The sequence below is a fragment of the Macaca nemestrina genome, chromosome 10, assembly GCF_043159975.1.
Source record: "Macaca nemestrina isolate mMacNem1 chromosome 10, mMacNem.hap1, whole genome shotgun sequence".
Classification (NCBI taxonomy): domain Eukaryota; kingdom Metazoa; phylum Chordata; class Mammalia; order Primates; family Cercopithecidae; genus Macaca; species Macaca nemestrina.
Genome location: NC_092134.1, coordinates 129,497,858 through 129,516,357, shown reverse-complemented (window position 1 = coordinate 129,516,357; position 18,500 = coordinate 129,497,858). Strand labels below are relative to the sequence as shown.

General features: G+C 41.3%; 1 protein-coding gene across 2 annotated transcripts in view; it reads right to left on the bottom strand.

Moving 5' to 3' along the window:
* LOC105482186 (dual specificity phosphatase 16) overlaps positions 1–18,500 on the bottom strand; it is a 92,847-nt gene that overhangs the window by 25,794 nt on the left and 48,553 nt on the right. Inside the window, exons 4-5 of one of the 2 annotated variants that reach the window (XM_071072189.1) lie at positions 6,999–7,172; positions 1,957–2,120 (exon numbers count right to left, since the gene is read on the bottom strand). In XM_071072189.1, coding sequence (XP_070928290.1) covers positions 1,957–2,120; positions 6,999–7,172 — 338 coding nt within the window. The remainder of the gene's footprint in view (positions 1–1,956; positions 2,121–6,998; positions 7,173–18,500) is intronic. The other variant, XM_011742208.2, reaches the window with a different exon arrangement.

Genomic DNA, 18,500 nt, shown 5'->3' with positions numbered 1-18,500 from the left:
AGCTCAAGTGATCTGCCCACCTGACCCTTGCAAGGTGCTAGGATTCCAAAGTGTGTGAGCCACAAATATAAATTTATAGTCACTGCTTTCAAAGGTATCCAGCCTAACAGTTTATTCTTGTTTCTCACCATCCTTGCAGAATAAAAATAAAAGTCTATACATCTATTTTAAGGGTGCTTCCTGACAAGCCTTCTATAATAACTCCTTGCCCGAGGTGTTGTCCTATAAACTTCCACAAACCCATTCTCCCTGCTGCAAATATTTCCTCTCAATACATCTACTATGTATCCTGCTTAGTGCTGTATACGTTTAGAAGCCAGAGTTAAAAAGAGAAAACTACTACTTTTCCCATCCTCAACTCCAAATTCTGGTTTAACTGCTCTCACTTTTTTTTAAACCAACATATTTGTTAAATCTGAAAAAGGTATAGAGCAAAATGAATGTGTCATTTAACTGAGTGTCGAAAGTAACAAAAATGATCTGTAACACAATTGCTTGTGGAATGACCTGCTGATGGCTGGTTAAGGTTTACCAGGATTAAACAGAACTCTTAACTAGGAATTTTATTTTATTTTCTGATCTGAGGATTAAATAAACCATCTCCAGCTTTGCCCTAGGAAGGCATGGGACTTTAAGAAATTAATTTTGCTTTCTGTAACACAGCCTGCTTATCTCTAAGAAGAATTAATAATAACTACATGCTCAAAGTCATTGTGACCCCACCAGAAAGGCTGGGTACAATCCTGAGCTATTAACTCTCACGTCAGCAGATCTCACAGTAAAAGCAGACATATTAACAACACAGTGTTGAGGCAAAATTTTGAAGAGGCAGGAGTTTTAAACATACACACACACACACACACACACACACACACACACACACACACGAATGCCTTATTGCTACCCAATGACCTGATGATAGGGTATTTTTCTTCCTCCTAGGAAGCCTTGCCTTCCAGGTGCTAAAGAAAGGCAGTCTGGAGGCTTATTTTACAACCAGCCCAATTCTTCTAGTTACTCAAGGAGAAAGTGTTAAGGGGTACTTCCTTTGTAGAGGAAAGTGGCACTTGTAAATCACCAATAGTTGAATTAAGATCTCTGACGGCTTTTTCAATTTATGGTGACGTAAATTAAGAGATTTTAGAGAAAAATCACTTTTCCACGCAGTAAGAGCACTGTTTTGTAGCATTACTAATTAAGAGCATACAAGCTGTGGAGTCAGATTATAGTTCTATTGCTGTTCTGCTTGTACTATTATATACAAAGGCCTCACTCAATCCAATGTGTTTCTCCATTAGGGCATGCTTTGTCCAGTAGGGCCGGTGTCTTTTTCATCAAGAATCCATGCTCTTCCCTCTTCTTTCTCAACCAAACTCCTCCAAAGAGCTTTAGCTCAGGGAGGCTGGCAGTGCATAGTTTCAGCCTTTGTCCTCACCATCAGGGAGGCTGGCAGTGCATAGTTTCAGCCTTTGTCCTCACCATCTTTTTAACACCTTTCCCTAACCCCCAGCCAGCAGTCATCATGAGGACCTTCCTCAATGCAAGTCCAACCTGCATCCCTTTCTAGTGTGTTGTAATAAATAAATACATTTCTAAATGTGTGATAATCCAGGAAGTATTAGCCTTTCTGAGTGTGCCCAATTATTTTAATAGATCGATTAATACCCTAATAATATAAGGCTAACCTTCTGAAAAATCCTGTCCTACTTCAGGTCTCTTGGACCTATGAAAAACAAGAAAACATGACAACAGTTTAGGTGTCCTGTGGCAAAAAGTAACATCAAACAAATTAACACTCCAAGAGATGATGCAACTGTTACCTGGGAAGCACATTCAGAATGGCATAGCAGCTCCTTTCTGAGACTAGAGTGTGTTTCAAATGACATAATGGGTAACTGCTGTTTCTCCAGCTAACAATATAAACCCGGCAATGAAGGATATTTTCAAATCACCCACCTTGTTGAGGACATCTCGCTGGCAGCCAAGATAAAGATTGGGAAGAATTCGGGTTGGCCCAGTGTTGGCAACAGGTAAGCAAGGCTGAGAAATGCAGGTAGGGACTAGAGTGGATTTTCCTTCACAGAGGCCAGGGAAACAACGAGAGAACTCAGCAAACCCACCTAAGAATAAACATTATAAAATTATAAAAAAATTATGCCACGCACAAAATAAAAACCAGCCTTCTGTGAACTGCTCAGCTACAACAGTTTAAAACATAAAAACTGAACCCATGGATCCAAGTGGGTATCACTGCACACCTATTCCTGGCTACAGCTGCTGATGCTAAGACTGAAGCATAATTCAGCACTAGGCTTGGCCTGTATTGCTACCATGTGGATAGGCCAGTCCTGAAGGCACTTAAAATGACTCCTCTCTCAGACATTCTCTTCATCTTCACATACCCTACAATATTTGCTCCCCACTCCCCATGCAAATGTTTTTTTTTGTGGAACATAAAGAGGATTTAAAGTTAGTAGCGAGTAACCAAGCCAATAATTCACAGAAGCAAAATGGGGATATAAGAAATGAGAACTGAGGCTGAATGCAACTTCTTCAAAATAAAATTGAGTCAAAAATTATTTCTACAATTAACTTTATATCTTCCTACCATACAAATTTTTCATTGCAAAGGTATCACAAACATACTCCCACCAACACACATTCTATCAAGTTCTGGAGATTCCCTGGGCAGTTAGTCAAGGTCTCCGTAATTACCACTGACGTCTGGAGAGCTCCTGTCCATCTCAGCAAGCACTATAAAGAAGTGCTGACAGACTAATTGCTTAGGGAACAGGAAGGCTTTGTGGCAAGATTACTGAACTCAGAATTAGAAGAATTCAGTTTTTTCTAGTCCTGTCCTTATAATGATCTGCTCTATGACCTTCACTAAGCCAGTCTTGCCACCACTCAATGGAGTGAAATCTATGTAGCCAAGGAGATGCTTTCACTGCCTCTGAGAAAAATAAAAAAAAAAAAGAGTAAGGTTATTTGCTTTCCAATCTAAATATTCCTTGCTAGCCAAACCCAAACACAAGAACCAAACAGATTCTGATAAATTTTCAGATAAAAGCCTTCCTATCCGAACCCTCACTATTCACTAAGTCCGAATCAAGGAGATTTGGATGACAGGGGATCCTCGTATATTTTTAATATTAAATTAAAAAACAAGGCAGGGCTCGGTCGCTCACGTCTGTAATCCCAGCACTTTGGGAGGCCAAGGCAGGCAGATTGCCTGAGGTCAGGGGTTTGAGACCAGCCTGGCTAACATGGTGAAACCCCGTCTCCACTAAAAATACAAAAATTAGCCAGGCATGGTGGTGGATGCCTGTAATCCCAGCTACTCGGGAGGCTGAGGCAGGAAAATCGCTTGAACTCAGAAGGCGGAGGTTGCAGTGAGCCGAGATTGCGCCACTGCACTCCAGCCTCAGCAACAGAGCAAGACTCCATCTCAAAGAAACAAAAAAACAAAAAACAACAACAAATAACATGTTAAGTCTTATTAGAAGATAGTACCTTCGGCCGGGCGCGGTGGCTCAAGCCTGTAATCCCAGCACGTTGGGAGGCCGAGACGGGCGGATCACAAGGTCAGGAGATCGAGACCATCCTGGCTAACCCGGTGAAACCCGTCTCTACTAAAAAATACAAAAAACTAGCCGGGCGAGGTGGCGGGCGCCTGTAGTCCCAGCAACTCGGGAGGCTGAGGCAGGAGAATGGCATGAACCCGGGAGGCGGAGCTTGCAGTGAGCTGAGATCCGGCCACTGCACTCCAGCCTGGGCGGCAGAGCAAGACTCTGTCTCAAAAAAAAAAAAAAAAAAAGAAGATAGTACCTTCTTAACTGAGCCTTGAACAAGACCCTGAAATCTCACTAAAGTATTTATCTTCATCTCCCTGAGTTACATTGTATTAGACTTTCTCCCACTTCAAGAAACATACAAAACATGCCCTTGAAAACTGCTAGAAGTGCAGGAAGTTGAGAGGGAATCATCTGCCCTGTATTATGTTCAATTCAAGCATAATTCAGCCAGACGCCTGTCTCTACTGTCTAGGCTCAGTGCAGGGTCCTCAATGCAGCAAGTTAGAATGGTAGGCAGTTGACAACTATGCCACCTGCAGAATGTAAAAGAGTGGCCTGGCCTCCAACATCACCAAGTGTCTGTCTCTATATTTTTTAACACAGAAGCAGTTAAAGGTCTTCCACTTACTGAAGTTCTTAAGGTAACCTGATAGGCAGAATACGTGGATCCATTATAGAAATCACAAATTCCTTTGTGTCACAGGCCCTCAGGATCTGCACCTTACTGTTTCATGGTTTCAATTCTTATTTATTTATTTATTTTTTGAGACGAAATTTCGCTCTTGTTGCCCAGGCTGGAGTGCAATGGCGTGATCTCAGCTCACGGCATCTCTGCCTCCCAAATTCAAGCAATTCTCCTGCCTCAGCTTCCGGCGTAGCTGGGATTACCGGCATGTGCCACCACGCTCAGCTAATTTTGTATTTTTAGTAGAGAAGGGGCTTCTCCATGTTGCTCAGGCTGGTCTCGAACTCCCGACCTCAGGTGATCCGCCTGCCTTGGCCTCCGGTTTCATTTCTTACCATTTCCAATTATGACTTCCAGCCACACAAAACTCACTATTATTTCACATTTCCATGCTGTTCTCTTGTCCAAGAATACTACCCTCACACCGCCCCATGCATGCACACGTAGAAGCCATAGTACATACAGCATACACATGTGGGCAAGCCCCCTGATCATACAGCAGAGGAAGTAAGAGCACAAGCCCTTGTACCTGAGTTCCTGTCCCGGCTTTACCACTTTCTAGTTGTCTGATTTGTCAAGTTACTTAAGCCCTCTGACTCTTAGTTTCCTCATCTATAAAATGAGGATAACGATCACACGTATCTCACAGAGTTGTTGAGAGAATTAGTTAGTATATCAAAAGTATTTTGTGCCTGGCAAACAGTAAAGCACTCAGGAGGTATCAGTGTTTTTTGTTTTTTTTTTTTTTTTGAGACAGAGTCTCACTCTGTCGCCCAGGCTAGAGTGCGGTGGCGTGATCTCAGATCACTGCAACCTCTGCTTCCCGGGTAGCTGGGACTACAGGCGCATGCCACCACGCCCGGCCAATTTTTTATTTTTAGTAGAGACAGGGTTTCACCAAGTTGGCCAGGCTGGTCACAAACTCCTGACCTCAGGTGATCTGCCCGCCTCGGTCTCCCTGTTTTTTTGTTATAGTGATCAGACATTCAGTTATCTAGCGCCATCTGTGCGGCCTTCTTCCACCTTTGATCCACAATTGTTTAGCTACACCTCCTTAGGATTCATCTGAGACACAAAGTGGAAAAAAGAATGCCTGTAAGGTTAACTTCTCATAGTGTGCCCCAGAGCAATAACGTCCTGAAAGAAGCTGACAGATAGGATAGCGGTCCAAAACATGAGAAAAATATTGTATATCCTAGCGCCCTGGGAGAGTCACAGCACATATTAACTTATTAAAGGTTCTAAGAAGTATCTTCAAAGAAACTGGTTTCATTTATTGAAGTCTAGTAAGTTTCCCCAAACTTATCTGACCATGGAATTCCCCCTAAAATATATTAAGAGCTAGTGGAATTCACACTTACGAAATGCTATGCTAAGGTCAAAGCGACTACTGAAATGGAGTCAATCAGAACTCCTATACCTACAAGTATAACCCACAGACAATCTCAAAACAAGGGGGTCAGCCAATATTGGTATATGAGTGCCCACCGTTTAGAATTTATGCTTTTGTTTCTATTCGTGTTTTGTTCCTTTTCAGTCTCTGTAATTGAATAATACAGTCATTATTTACAGTGAGTTTTTTCCCCAAGGTAGTTCTTGTAACAATAAATGTTAAAGATTCTCATCATTCTTTGCTTTTCTTACACCTACCCAACCTAACAACTGACAGGCACTATTTTAATTTAATTGTATGATATTAAATTTTAATGTCATGTCTATTAACATGCAGTTCTGGTGTTTCTCTTTTTTTTTTTTTTTTTTGAGACAGGGTCTCACTCTATGGCCTAGGCTGGAGTGGCATGGCACGATCTCGGCTCACTGCAACCTCTGCCTCCCAAGCTAAGTACATATAAAGAACTTAACACTGTCCAGTCCATAGTGAGTGATCCTCCCACCTCAGCCTCCTGAGTAGCCAGGGATACAGGCAGGCGCCACCACGCTCAGCTAATATTTGTATTTTTTGTAGAGACAGGGTCCTTCCTATGTTGCCCAGGCTGGTCTCAAACTCGTAGGCTCAGGTGATCCCCCCACCTCAGCCTCCCACAGTGCTGGGTTTACAGGCATGAGCCACTGCACCCTGCCAGTTCTGGTGTTTCTCTAAAGAACTGCCTTCATATATTTTTCTATTCTGGCTCTAAAATAGTTCATGGAATGGTTGTCATTTAAATCCAACAAAACGGCTTGGGCAACATGGAGAAACTCCATCTCTATTAAAAAAAAAAAAAAAAAATGCAAAAATTAGCCAGGCATGCTGGTGTGTTCCTGTAGTTCCAGCTACTTGGGAGGCTGAGGTGGGAGGATTGTTTGAGCCCAGGAGGTTGATGATGCAGTGAGCTGTGATCGCACCACTGCACTCCAGCCTGGGTGACAAAGTGAGACTCTGTCTCAAAAAAATACATACATACATCCAACAAAACAATATTCCAGTAAATGTTCTCAAAGAGAAACCACAGAATCCAAGGAAATGCCACTTGAATTTCATTTTAACCTTATAAATGATTATTTTTATAATGTATGTAATCCTAGAACGTACTGAACGCTTACTGTGTGACAAACGCTGCTCTAAGCACTCTATAGGTATTTTACACACTCTTATAACTGCCCTATGAGGTAGGTATTACTACTAATCCCATTCATAGATAAGGCTCAGAATCACATAATATAGGCTCAGAATCATGTAATATAATAACTGGAAGAGCCAGGTTATAAGTCTACTTTTCTAAATCCTATGGAATTACCTTCAACTCTCCCTTGGATGCAGGGACAGCCTTGCTGATGATATTCACGGAGTCCTGGCCTCCCAGCTGTGACCAGGCTAAAACGGCCATGGTCCTTTCCCAAACTGATGGAAGAGCCTTGTTTCCCCAAAGCCATATTGCTCAAAGGCTTCAATGAGGGAGAAGAAAGAAGATCTGACAAGACCAGAGAAAGGAGAATCTCTTTAAAGGCAATTTCACACGACACCAATAACAAAGTTTACAGATGAACTAGTTGAAATGTAAATATGGTCACTGGTTTGTTCATGACCATTTACACAAGTTGGTAGTAAAGTTGAGGCCATGTCTTGGCTTTCAGGTCACCCCCTACAGAACAACTTTCAGAGGAGACGCAATTCTGCAATAATCATAAACTGAGCCATCAGCCAGGCTGTCTGAGGTCCAGCTCTAGCGTTAATTAGTACAGTAATCCTATGTCACTTTGACTTCAGTGGACCTCAAAAGTAAATGTGGCTCTAGAAAGTTCTGAGACAGAGAACAGAAACAAAGGAGAGAAAGAAACCATCGTTCAGCCTCAAAACAAAAGAGCCAAACATAACAACAACACTACACTGTAAAACATATTATAAAACAAAAAGAAGCTTTTTCAACTGATATCTAGAACAAATTCAAACAAACAAATATTTTAAAATATCTAACAGATTTAGCTGCAATCAGAACATTCATTTAGTGCTCAGTTTGGCTTGAAATGTCCCAAACTGGCTCCTAGTCACTTCCAGAAAACACCACCTCGGCCAGAGTACATTTTCACTGATCTTTATCTATGACAATGTTCCACTCTGCTGACATCCTCCTTCATTGACAGTTTTTTCCATTCACTGACCTTTCATTCACTGCTGCACTCTAGTGACTCCAGTTTCGTTTCATTAATTAACAACAGATGAGACACTGCCTGATTCCCTTGAACCTCTGAAAACTATCTGTGGCCTCACCAGCAACTCAGTTTTGAAACGTGTTTAAAATGTCCCTCTTCCTTTCATAAGTTCTCTTACAAACAAGATCTACTTCAGAAGGAAAGTTCAATCATGCAAACTTTCTGCTCCAAATGGCTGACAGAGACAGAGAATGAAGCGTCCTCTTATCTGCCCTCGTCATAACTTTGTTGTCCCAGGGACTCCAAGCTAGATTCCGTTACAAGACATAACATCGACCATTATCTGCTATTTACTGTGAAAAGCAGTACCGAAAAACTGATAAGCTTCTTGAAAAAATTTGCGCATATTTTTTAAAGTTGTCTGAAGACTTGACTCACTGTCCAATCTTGCCAAGTTTCTCCTGTTCCTAATTTTATGCTGTTTATCATCTGGGAATGCAGAAAACGGAGTCATAGTAACCTATATGTGTTTCCCTAACATGGACCTGAACCTAAGAATGACTGTGCCCCCTATTCTGGAAGTATCTGTGCTAAGAGGAAGGAAGACAAATACACAGACACTTCCAGCCTGCTGAGAAACAGGGATGGGCAGTCTCTGCAGGCAGAGAAGCGTCTTGGCCTCCACAGCTGTGGGTGCACAGGCAGCCAGACCGCAATGCTAAAAACCCATGTTTCTGTTTGTTAGTCTTCCATAAATCCAACCAAAAGAATGCATGTTTACAAATAAAAACATAGATACTACTTCCGACACAGAAAACATGTGGTACATACAGCTTCTAAGGCATTCCTGATTTAGATAACACCTTATCCTAATTCAGCCATGAAAACATTTTCCCTTAGGAGCACCTCCTTCACAATTCCAATCATAAATACGATTTTCTGTAAAAGCAAACGTGAACCACCATTCCATTTTGGGAGGGAAAAATCTGCTAAGCAAAATAAAATACATATAACAACTCTACTAAACAATTCTAATTAGTCACTCTTTTTTCTTCCCTCTCACCCATGCAATCAGTTATAAATCACAGTATTTTCTTAAAATGGAAGTATATTTACATAATAAAAGTAGTACTCTACTGTGTTAGTGATATTCTTAAAATGTTTTTAAGGCCAAAGTTCTAAAAATAGATCCCTATCCTTTTAGCAATTCCATGACTTTAAAGATGGTTTCCTGCAGTGAGAGACAGGACCTTTCCACTCATGCCTTCATTTAAATAGGGAGCAAGTCACTAGAGATTTATCAATTGACAGAGTCGCCTTCAAGGAAGGCAGAATCAAAGAGAACTGCCCTCCCACCCTATATTGTGAATGGATTCCATGGTTATACAAAGAAATAATATTGATACAAAGCTCTACTTTATGGAAGACATTTTTCTAAAAAGTCATATGCAAATTTAACTTTTATATTTTAAATAATCTGCATATAGTTCATATGGTTGCACAGTTTTGAACTATGCAGTTAAATTCTTGTTTTTCGTTTGTTTTTGGAGACGGAGTTTTGCTCTTGTTGCACAGGCTGGAGTGCAATGGCACAATCTCCGCTCACCCACAACCTCCAACTCCTGGGTTCAAGCAATTCTCCTGCCTCAGCCTCCCAAATAGCTGGGATCACAGGCATGCGCCATCACGCCCAGCTAATTTGTCCGGCTAATTTTGTATTTTTAGTAGACACAGGGTTTCTCCATGTTGGTCAGGCTGGTCTCCAACTCTCAACCTGAGGTGATCTGCCCGCCTTGGCCTCCCAAAGTGCTCGGATTACAGGCATGAGCCACCATGCCTGGCCATTACATTCTTTTGTAGTTCTCACATAGTTTAATTATTTTGTAAAACAAAACTCCCTTTTTGTAACATAAACACAATCCTTTCAGTTGCTTATTTTAGAATATATGTGAAAAACTAGAGTACACCTTCACCTGTAGAGGACAGTTCTCTCTTCTCTCCATACTGGAAAGAAAATCTGTTGCTTTATGATCACACAAAGGAGACAACTCTAACATTAAAAATGGAAAATAATGAAAATGTTTATTTTGCAGTAAAGTACTTTAATTGCTCTTAAGAGTAATTCTGTTATGCCTCAGTCTGACATGTCTGATTTAGGCAACTTCGTTCTCTAGACACTCACAAACAGACTAAAGTATGGTCACAATTCTTTCAGGATCAGCAGACAGTAAACATGGAGAGTTGAAACTAGTTGAAGAAAAGAAAAAAAAAAAGCAACATAATTTCATACCCCTAAAGAAAGCAAACAAAATGTGTAACTAATGTTTCAATGTAGACACTTTGGTCTGGCTAAGCCAAGCCACACAGGTTTGGTAAATTACTCCTAGGAAGGTAGAGAGCGGTGACGTGTTTTCCACAACATTAGCAGCATTTCATCTATTTCCCATATAGCCAACTCTCCAACTAGCCGTACTAAAAAGAAAAATCCCAAATGATCTAAAGCATTAATTTAAAGCTTTCATTCCATCCACCCCTATCCCACCATCTACTGGAGCACAGACCAAGAGAAGAGTGGAGAGATACGCATTTCTCTTTCAGGAAGGCTGACAAGTAGCCTACATCTCACAAAACTTATCCTATAAATGACATCTCCAAAAAAGCTCACCCTGTATTAAACAACTCTATCACCTGACACACTTGGGAAATGGGAAATTCTATCTAATTTTGGTAGTTAAAACATATACAACAGTTACCACATATACAACAAATGAATGAAAAATTTTCAAAGCACCAGCAGACAAATCACTAAACACTAAAATTATGCAACTTGTAATTTCTTATGACTCAGAATGTCCAGATCTTATAACTAAGGATAATATTTATTTATTTATTTTTTAAATTTTATTTATTTATTTATTTATTTGAGACGGAGTCTGGCTCTGTCGCCCAGGCTGGAGTGCAGTGGACGGATCTTGGCTCACTGCAAGCTCCACCTCCCGGGTTCACGCCATTCTCCTGCCTCAGCCTCCCGAGTAGCAGGGACTACAGGCGCCCGGCTACTTTTTTTGTATTTTTAGTAGAGACGGGGTTTCACCGTGTTAGCCAGGATGGTCTCCAGCTCCTGACCTCGTGATCCGCCCGTCTCGGCCTCCCAAAGTGCTGGGATTACAGGCTTGAGCCACCGCGCCTGGCCAACTAAGGATAATAGTTAAATCAATTCAATCAGCAACATTCAGATGTGCTATTCAAGGACTAGTTCTCAGAAGATGTAGAGTGATACTATTCTGCTGATCTTTTAAATTGGCAATACATAACTATGCCCAGAAAAACTCCTCTTAAACGCCCTGAAACAAAGATTGTTCTAAAGACTTGTGCAACCAGAATAACCAATCAAAAGGAATACAGCCAGAATCTACCACGTGGCCGAATAGAATTAACAAGCTCTGTAAGTAGGAGAGCCAGAGTCACAGACTCTCCCTACTGTTTTCCTAACACATCTGTGCTTTCCCGCCTTGAGGCTTTTGAAAATTCAACCTTTCCAATCCATTTTGTATTTCCTTCTAAACTACAGGCAAGCACAAGTTGCACCTCTTCTATAGCAGTATGTTCCCCAAATTTTTTAGCATGATCAACAAAATACATTTTCCACTCAAACCCTCTGAACACCTACACATACTTACCACTAAGACAAAAGTTTCATGATACTATCTTCCCTAATTCTGTTTAAAAACAAACAAACAACTTCTTTGACCAGCGTATCCAGACATGGTCTTGCCGGCTTAGAGGCTCTATAAAATTTATACCAATCATTTGGCAGTATCTACCACTGACCTACTAACTGTGAAATAACTGTATGTGTTGTGACCTGTCTTACTTCTCCAGCTATTGTGAGCTGCTGATGGGTAAGAATTATGTCTTATACTCCTTTGTAATCACCTCAGCATTTAGCATAGTGCCTGGCACATAATTAGAATTCAATAAATGTTTATTGAATCCTTCCTTGTTACAATGCATAGCTGTTGATGGACATGAGTCTTGTATATTTTTGGTGTTCCAAAGGATTTCCTGATTCCATTCAAAGCCAAAAGCTAGTTGGTGTGGGTGGGGGCACAAAATCTGCTTCCTATTCCTAGACCACAATGCCCCAGAAGACTCTCAGGGTGAGTGGGGAGGCAAAAGGCAAGAAAAAAACATTTTTCCGGCCGGGCGCGGTGGCTCAAGCCTGTAATCCCAGCACTCTGGGAGGCCGAGACGGGCGGATCACGAGGTCAGGAGATCGAGACCATCCTGGCTAACACGGCGAAACCCCGTCTCTACTAAAAACACAAAAAATTAGCCGGGCGAGGTGGCGGCGCCTGTGGTCCCAGCTACTCGGGAGGCTGAGGCAGGAGAATGGCGTGAACCCGGGAGGCGGAGCTTGCAGTGAGCTGAGATCCGGCCACTGCACTCCAGCCTGGGCGACAGAGTGAGACTCCGTCTCAAAAAAAAAAAAAAAAAAAACAAAACAAAAAACATTTTTTCTTCTACTACAGGAAAAAAGATAAAATTGGTGAGTGCCACTTTGGTTATCCAAAAGCAACACTCAATCGTTACTATGATTCTTCCATATCCACAGGACTTTACATGAAAGGGAAAGAAAATTTTTTCTGATGCCCCTAAATGGTGCAGGACTCTGTAACGGTGTGGAGAGTCCCGTAATACATCTCCATGGCTCAGGGAATCAGGGCACATCCCATAGGAAACCAATGAGACACCAACTATGATTACACCCCAAATGAGGATGGTGTGGCTGCTGGACATGTCTATAATCATCATCAAAATGGATAATGAAATGAGATTATCAATAGGGGAAACTTGAGTCAAGAGGAAAAAGGAATACAAGTCTAGTGTCTGGAGAATGATTCAAGAATAAAATCTGACTAACTTGTAAACTGTCCATGAATCACACTATACAGCTCACTTCTCAGGCTATCCATGTGAAGCGCAAAGCTTTCTAAGCCATCTAGCCGCAGGCTCTCCCCTAAGACCACTTCTGTATATTCCATTCTGTCTACAGTCCTTCTCTCTGGCCGACTACACATTTTGACAAGAGATCTCACAGAGCAGTGAGGGAGAAAGGGATAACTGCGTTTTACATATAAGTTCAAAAAACATTTAATAGCACCTACTATGAGTCTGACATAGTGCTAGGTAACAGAACAGTGGTGACCAAGACAGAGGGCCTTCTCTGGAGTTGACAGTTTTATGGGATAAACTTTAACCAAATAATTAGATGAATAATTAACTAATTATGGTAGGTGGCCAAAGGCATATAGAAACCAACTTTGCCTGGTAGCTAGGGAAGGCTGGACAACTACATTGAATCTAGCAGGAAACACCTAGGTAAATAGCAGAGAGAAGAGCCCAGGGCAGAGGAGAGAGCCTCTGCGAAGGCCCAGGGCGCATGATGTTGTAGGTTTAGAGCAACAGGGAGGAGGCCTAAGGAGCTAAGGCAAAACAACTACTGAGGACTTAAAGTGGCACTGGATGAAGTTAGCAAGGTAGGCAGAAGCCAGCCACTGCGGGGCCTTGTCAATCAGTTAAAATTTTGTAATTTATCTTAAGAGCACTGCATATTATTGATGCATATTAAACTGAGAAGTGATATAATCTGAATTAGTTTAAAAATACAAAATAAAAATGTAACTTTAGCTGCAGTGTGAGCAACGGATTGGAAGGTGGCAAGACAGAGCATGTGAATGGACCAGTTAAGAGGCTCCTGGAGCAATCTGGGGGAGGAATAACGTTCAATTGACTTCATGGTAGCAGGAGACCAGAAAACCAGACAGACCCAAGAGGCTGGAAGAAAGATCTGGTGACTGAGAGACGACAGGTGTTGCAGCCATATCTCCAATAGCTCACAACACCCATCACCTTAAAGTACAAATTCTTCCTTCTGATTTAAAGAGCTTACATAATTTTCTCTCACATCCTCTCAATTCCCAGTTCTCTCCTTCACAAAAAATCCACTCTGGTCTCCTCACTGCCCCTCCAAATCTATGTTCATTCCTGACATTTTTAATCATGTTCTCTTTCTGTCTCAGAATTCGAAGAACCCTCCCTCCCCAAATCTTACTCATCTTTCAAGGTTTGATTAAAATTCCATTGCCCTAATCAAGTCTTCCCTGACTTCTGCAGACTACACTGAATCATCCCTTATCACTGTATCATACATTTTAGCAAATGATCGTACACTGCTCTTTGTTTCATCCACTTTAGGTGCATTTTCCCAAATTAACCACTAGATTTTCAAGGGCAGGGGCAAGACTTTTGCTTTTCCAATATCCTCACCCCCGAGAGCCCAGTCCAAGGCACAACCATGGAAGTACCCATCAAACACTGAGAGGCTGAGTGAGTGAAAGGGCTGAAGAATATGCTGGACCTGGTGTTTCTCTAGACCACACAGCTGCCACAACTGGTGCAAGGGAAGACTGATGTCACTGTTGTCATCTGGGGTGCTTCTGTTTGGTTTGTGCACAATATCAGGATGGGGAACCAAGGGACTATCTTTAATCTTTAGTTGGCTCTCTAGTCTGTTTGTTTCAAAAGACAGTCTCAAGCATATGTCTTCGCCACTGGTAGCTGGGAAGAGACATGACTGACTTTCCACACTGGCAGATAGCAATCGGAGAAAAGATGATCCAATTTAGACGAATTCATGCCTACTGAGACTCAGAAACAGAGCCAGAAATACACAGCAGCCAGTGAGCAAACAGCACCTTTTCCCCCAGCTTTACTGAAGTATGATTAACAGACAAACATTTTATCTATTTAAGGTGTACAGCATGATGATGTGATACACATATACACTTGGAATGACTACCTCACATAGCTACGCTCTTTTTGTTGTGGTGAGAACACTTAAGATCTACTCTTTCAGGCCGGGCGCGGTGGCTCAAGCCTGTAATCCCAGCACTTTGGGAGGCCGAGACGGGCGGATCACGAGGTCAGGAGATCGAGACCATCCTGGCTAACCCGGTGAAACCCCGTCTCTACTAAAAAGTACAAAAAAAAAAAAAACCAGCCGGGCGAGGTGGTGGGCGCCTGTAGTCCCAGCTACTCGGGAGGCTGAGGCAGGAGAATGGCGTAAACCCGGGAGGCGGAGCTTGTAGTGAGCTGAGATCTGGCCACTGCACTCCAGCCTGGGCGACAGAGCGAGACTCCGTCTCAAAAAAAATAAAAATAAATAAATAAAGATCTACTCTTTCAGCAAATTTGAAGTATATGATACATTTATTGTTAATTATAGTCACCGTGCTGTACATTAAGTCTCTAGAACTTACTCATCATGTAACTGAAAGTCTGCACTCTTTATGCAGCATCTCCCCATTACCCCCGTCCTCCAGCCCCGGGTAACCACCGTTCTACTGATTTTATGAGTTTGACTCTTTTAGATCCACATGTAAGTGATACCATGCAGTATTTGTCTTTCTGTGTCTGGCTTATTTCAATTAGCGTAATGTCCTCCAGGTTCACCCATATTGTTGCAAAATGGTAGGATTTCCTTCTTTTTTAAGGCTGAATATTCCATTGTGTGTGTATGTGTGCATATCGCATCTATTTTTAGTCTGTTTTCAGTGACTCTCAGTCACTGCAGTTTTTTAGACACAAGAGCGGTCAATTCCTTAATAATTGGTATACTTTGACTGAAATCCACTAACTTCAATCTCATTGACCAAATGCTACAGGATTCGAAATGGAATTACTGACGTTTCCCTTCTCCAGACAAAGAAGAAGAAATACCAAACTAGATAACAGAATTGATTATAAGAGCACAAACAGCAAAATCCATAACCAGGAAGATCAGGTTCTATTATACTTGCATGAGGAAGGATAGTAATTCCATTAAACCAAAACTATACATTTATTACACAGAACAGTTATCAGAATCTAGGTCCTTGTTAAATTGAAAATGTGTAAAGAGTCTAATACATTTTTGTTCACTTGTAGGTCTAGCTACAATAGTAAGTCCAACTCAAAACAAAGAAATGAGTATTTGGTCTTTAACCATAGCAAACATTAATCGAAGACCTTTGCTGTGTTAATAAATGGTATCCTCTACCCTTATTCACAGCTATACACCAGCATAAAACAGAGTAGACTTTCACTTGATGATCTCTTCTGGCTAACATAGTTTAATGCTTTAAAAAATTTTATATACAGTATATTTTTATAGATTGCTATATTCTATAAAATATGAAGAATATGACGGAAATTCTCAAAAAGACTGAGAAAGAGCTATTACAAAAAGAGCCTTTCAGAATAAGCCTGATCCGAAATGCACACCCTTGATTCCCAATCTAGCCTCCTGACAAAATTCCAGAAGACTCTGGAATTTCTTGTGGATGTGGGCCTTGGGCAGCGAGAGCTTGGGAGAGTCACTCAGCAGCTCTGTTATTTTCCTCATTTGTAAATGAAAGGGCTGAAGTCTGTGGTCCATTTATGGTTTTCTCCCCCCAATCGCCGTAGGGTTATCCTCTACCGCATCACAGGACAGAAAGGAGTGCTGTGGAATTAATAAGCCTGGTGGAGCCCTTTTGCTTTTACTCAGGCTATAACTAGGGAGAGAGAAGGACATAGTAGAACAGCATTTTTCACATGCAGGTTGATCTTTATTTCTACTAAATTAACCCATTTACTCTCTTTACCGTATGTCAGCATAAAATAAAAGCCCAAATTCAATCGTTTTCCTTTTTTCACATGTATTTACTTCTAATCTGGCGCTCTTAGAAATAGACAAGTAGAATAAACTGATACATAGTGACTAAGTAAAAGCCAAGAAACAAGTTTATTTTTCAGAGAACTAGTTTTCTCCAGGTTGTTGAAAATACCAAAAAAGGTTGCTCAAAAAGTCAATGTTGGTAACTGATTCTTTTGGTTTTCAAACTCATACTGCTAAGTTTCTTATTTTTTTAAAGGATAGTCTTTTAGACTATTGATACAGAAATTTGGCATCTGTTGTCTAACACAATCCTCATAATAAGGCAAGCGTTACTATCTCTTTTTAGGAGATGAAAAAATACAAGATAATTCAGGTTAAATGACTTATCCAAAGTTGCCATAAGGAGCAGAGACACACACACACAGAAAACACAGGCTACAGCTTTGATCCCTAATCCATTGTTCTTTCCAGCTTAAAGGGATTTCCTCAATGCAGATGTTAGATCACCTAGGGAATGGGTGTGGGCATGGCACTGAGTTGACCAGAAGACCCTGAAACCTTCTGCAGATGCAGATATAGATCCTGTGCTCAGGTAACACTTTTACCACTAGGACCTAGTTTTTCTTCCCTCCTGCTCTTTTCTGATCCTTTTTCTTTGGTCGATATCTAAGGTTTAGCAGTAACATGAAAGGTATTACCAACCCTTGAAAATGGTTCCTTTTTTGGATTCTCCAATCCCCATCTTTCCCCTTCCCCTCAATCTTAAATCTTGTATCTGCAGGAGAAAAAACAAAGACAGGCCCAGCACATGGCATAGAGCATGGCTCTCTTTAGCTCTACCTTGTGTAATTTCTTTCTTTCTTTTTTTTTTTTTTTTTTTGGAGATAGGGTCTCACTCTGTCACCCAGGCTAGAGTGCAGTGGCGCAATCACAGCTCACTGCCGTCTCAAACTCCTGGGCTCAAGTGAGCTTCCCAAGTAGCTGGGACTATAATTATGATACCACCGCACCCGGCTAGTTTTTTAAATTTCTAGTAGAGATGAGGTCTCTCTCTGTTGGCCAGGCAAGTCTCAAACTCCTGAGCTCAAGTGATCCTCCTGCCTCAGCCTCCTGAAGTGTTGGGATTACAGGCATAAGCCACCATGCCTGACACCTTGCATAATTTCTATACCCAGATCACCTATTGCTCCCATGAAGCTGGTCTTCTCTGTGTTTATGACTTTTTATTACAAGTTCAAAATATAGTTTAGCAGACACAAAGGACTTTATTAAAAAGAAAAAATATACAGTTTATTCTGTCAATATTTTCCTACAATTCTAATTATTTAACATACTTAAACTTTTCTGAAATATTCTCAATGAATTAGATTCTTTTCAAATTATTAGAAATCCAGTAATTTTTTTAGTCAAATAGGAATTATAGCATTTTTCCCTTACAAAAGCCCATCCTAGGTTATAAAATCATTATTATGATACATTGATGTCACACCCATTTTGTTACTCTATTAATATGCCTTTCTTTGTTTTTGAGATGGAGTTTCACTCTTGTTGCCCAGGCTGAAATGCAATGGTGCGACCTCAGCTCACCGCAACCTCCACCTCCCGGGTTCAGGCAATTCTCCTGCCTCAGCCTCCCAAGTAGCTGGGATTACAGGCATGCGCCACTACGCCTGGCTAATTTTGTATTTTTAGTAGAGACGAGGTTTCTCCAAATTGGTCAGGCTGGTTATGAACTCACGACCTCAGGTGATCTGCCCACCTTGGCCTCCCGAAGTGCTGGGATTACAGGTGTGAGCCACCGCGCCAGCCAATATGAATTCTTAAGTCTTAATTTCAAAGAGGGTTGTGGGGAATATACGCAGGTCTTTAAATTGTATTTATTCAATAACTGACTTCAAAATTGAAAAAAAAAGGGAAACAGTGGTTTGCCATTACCCACCCATTAATG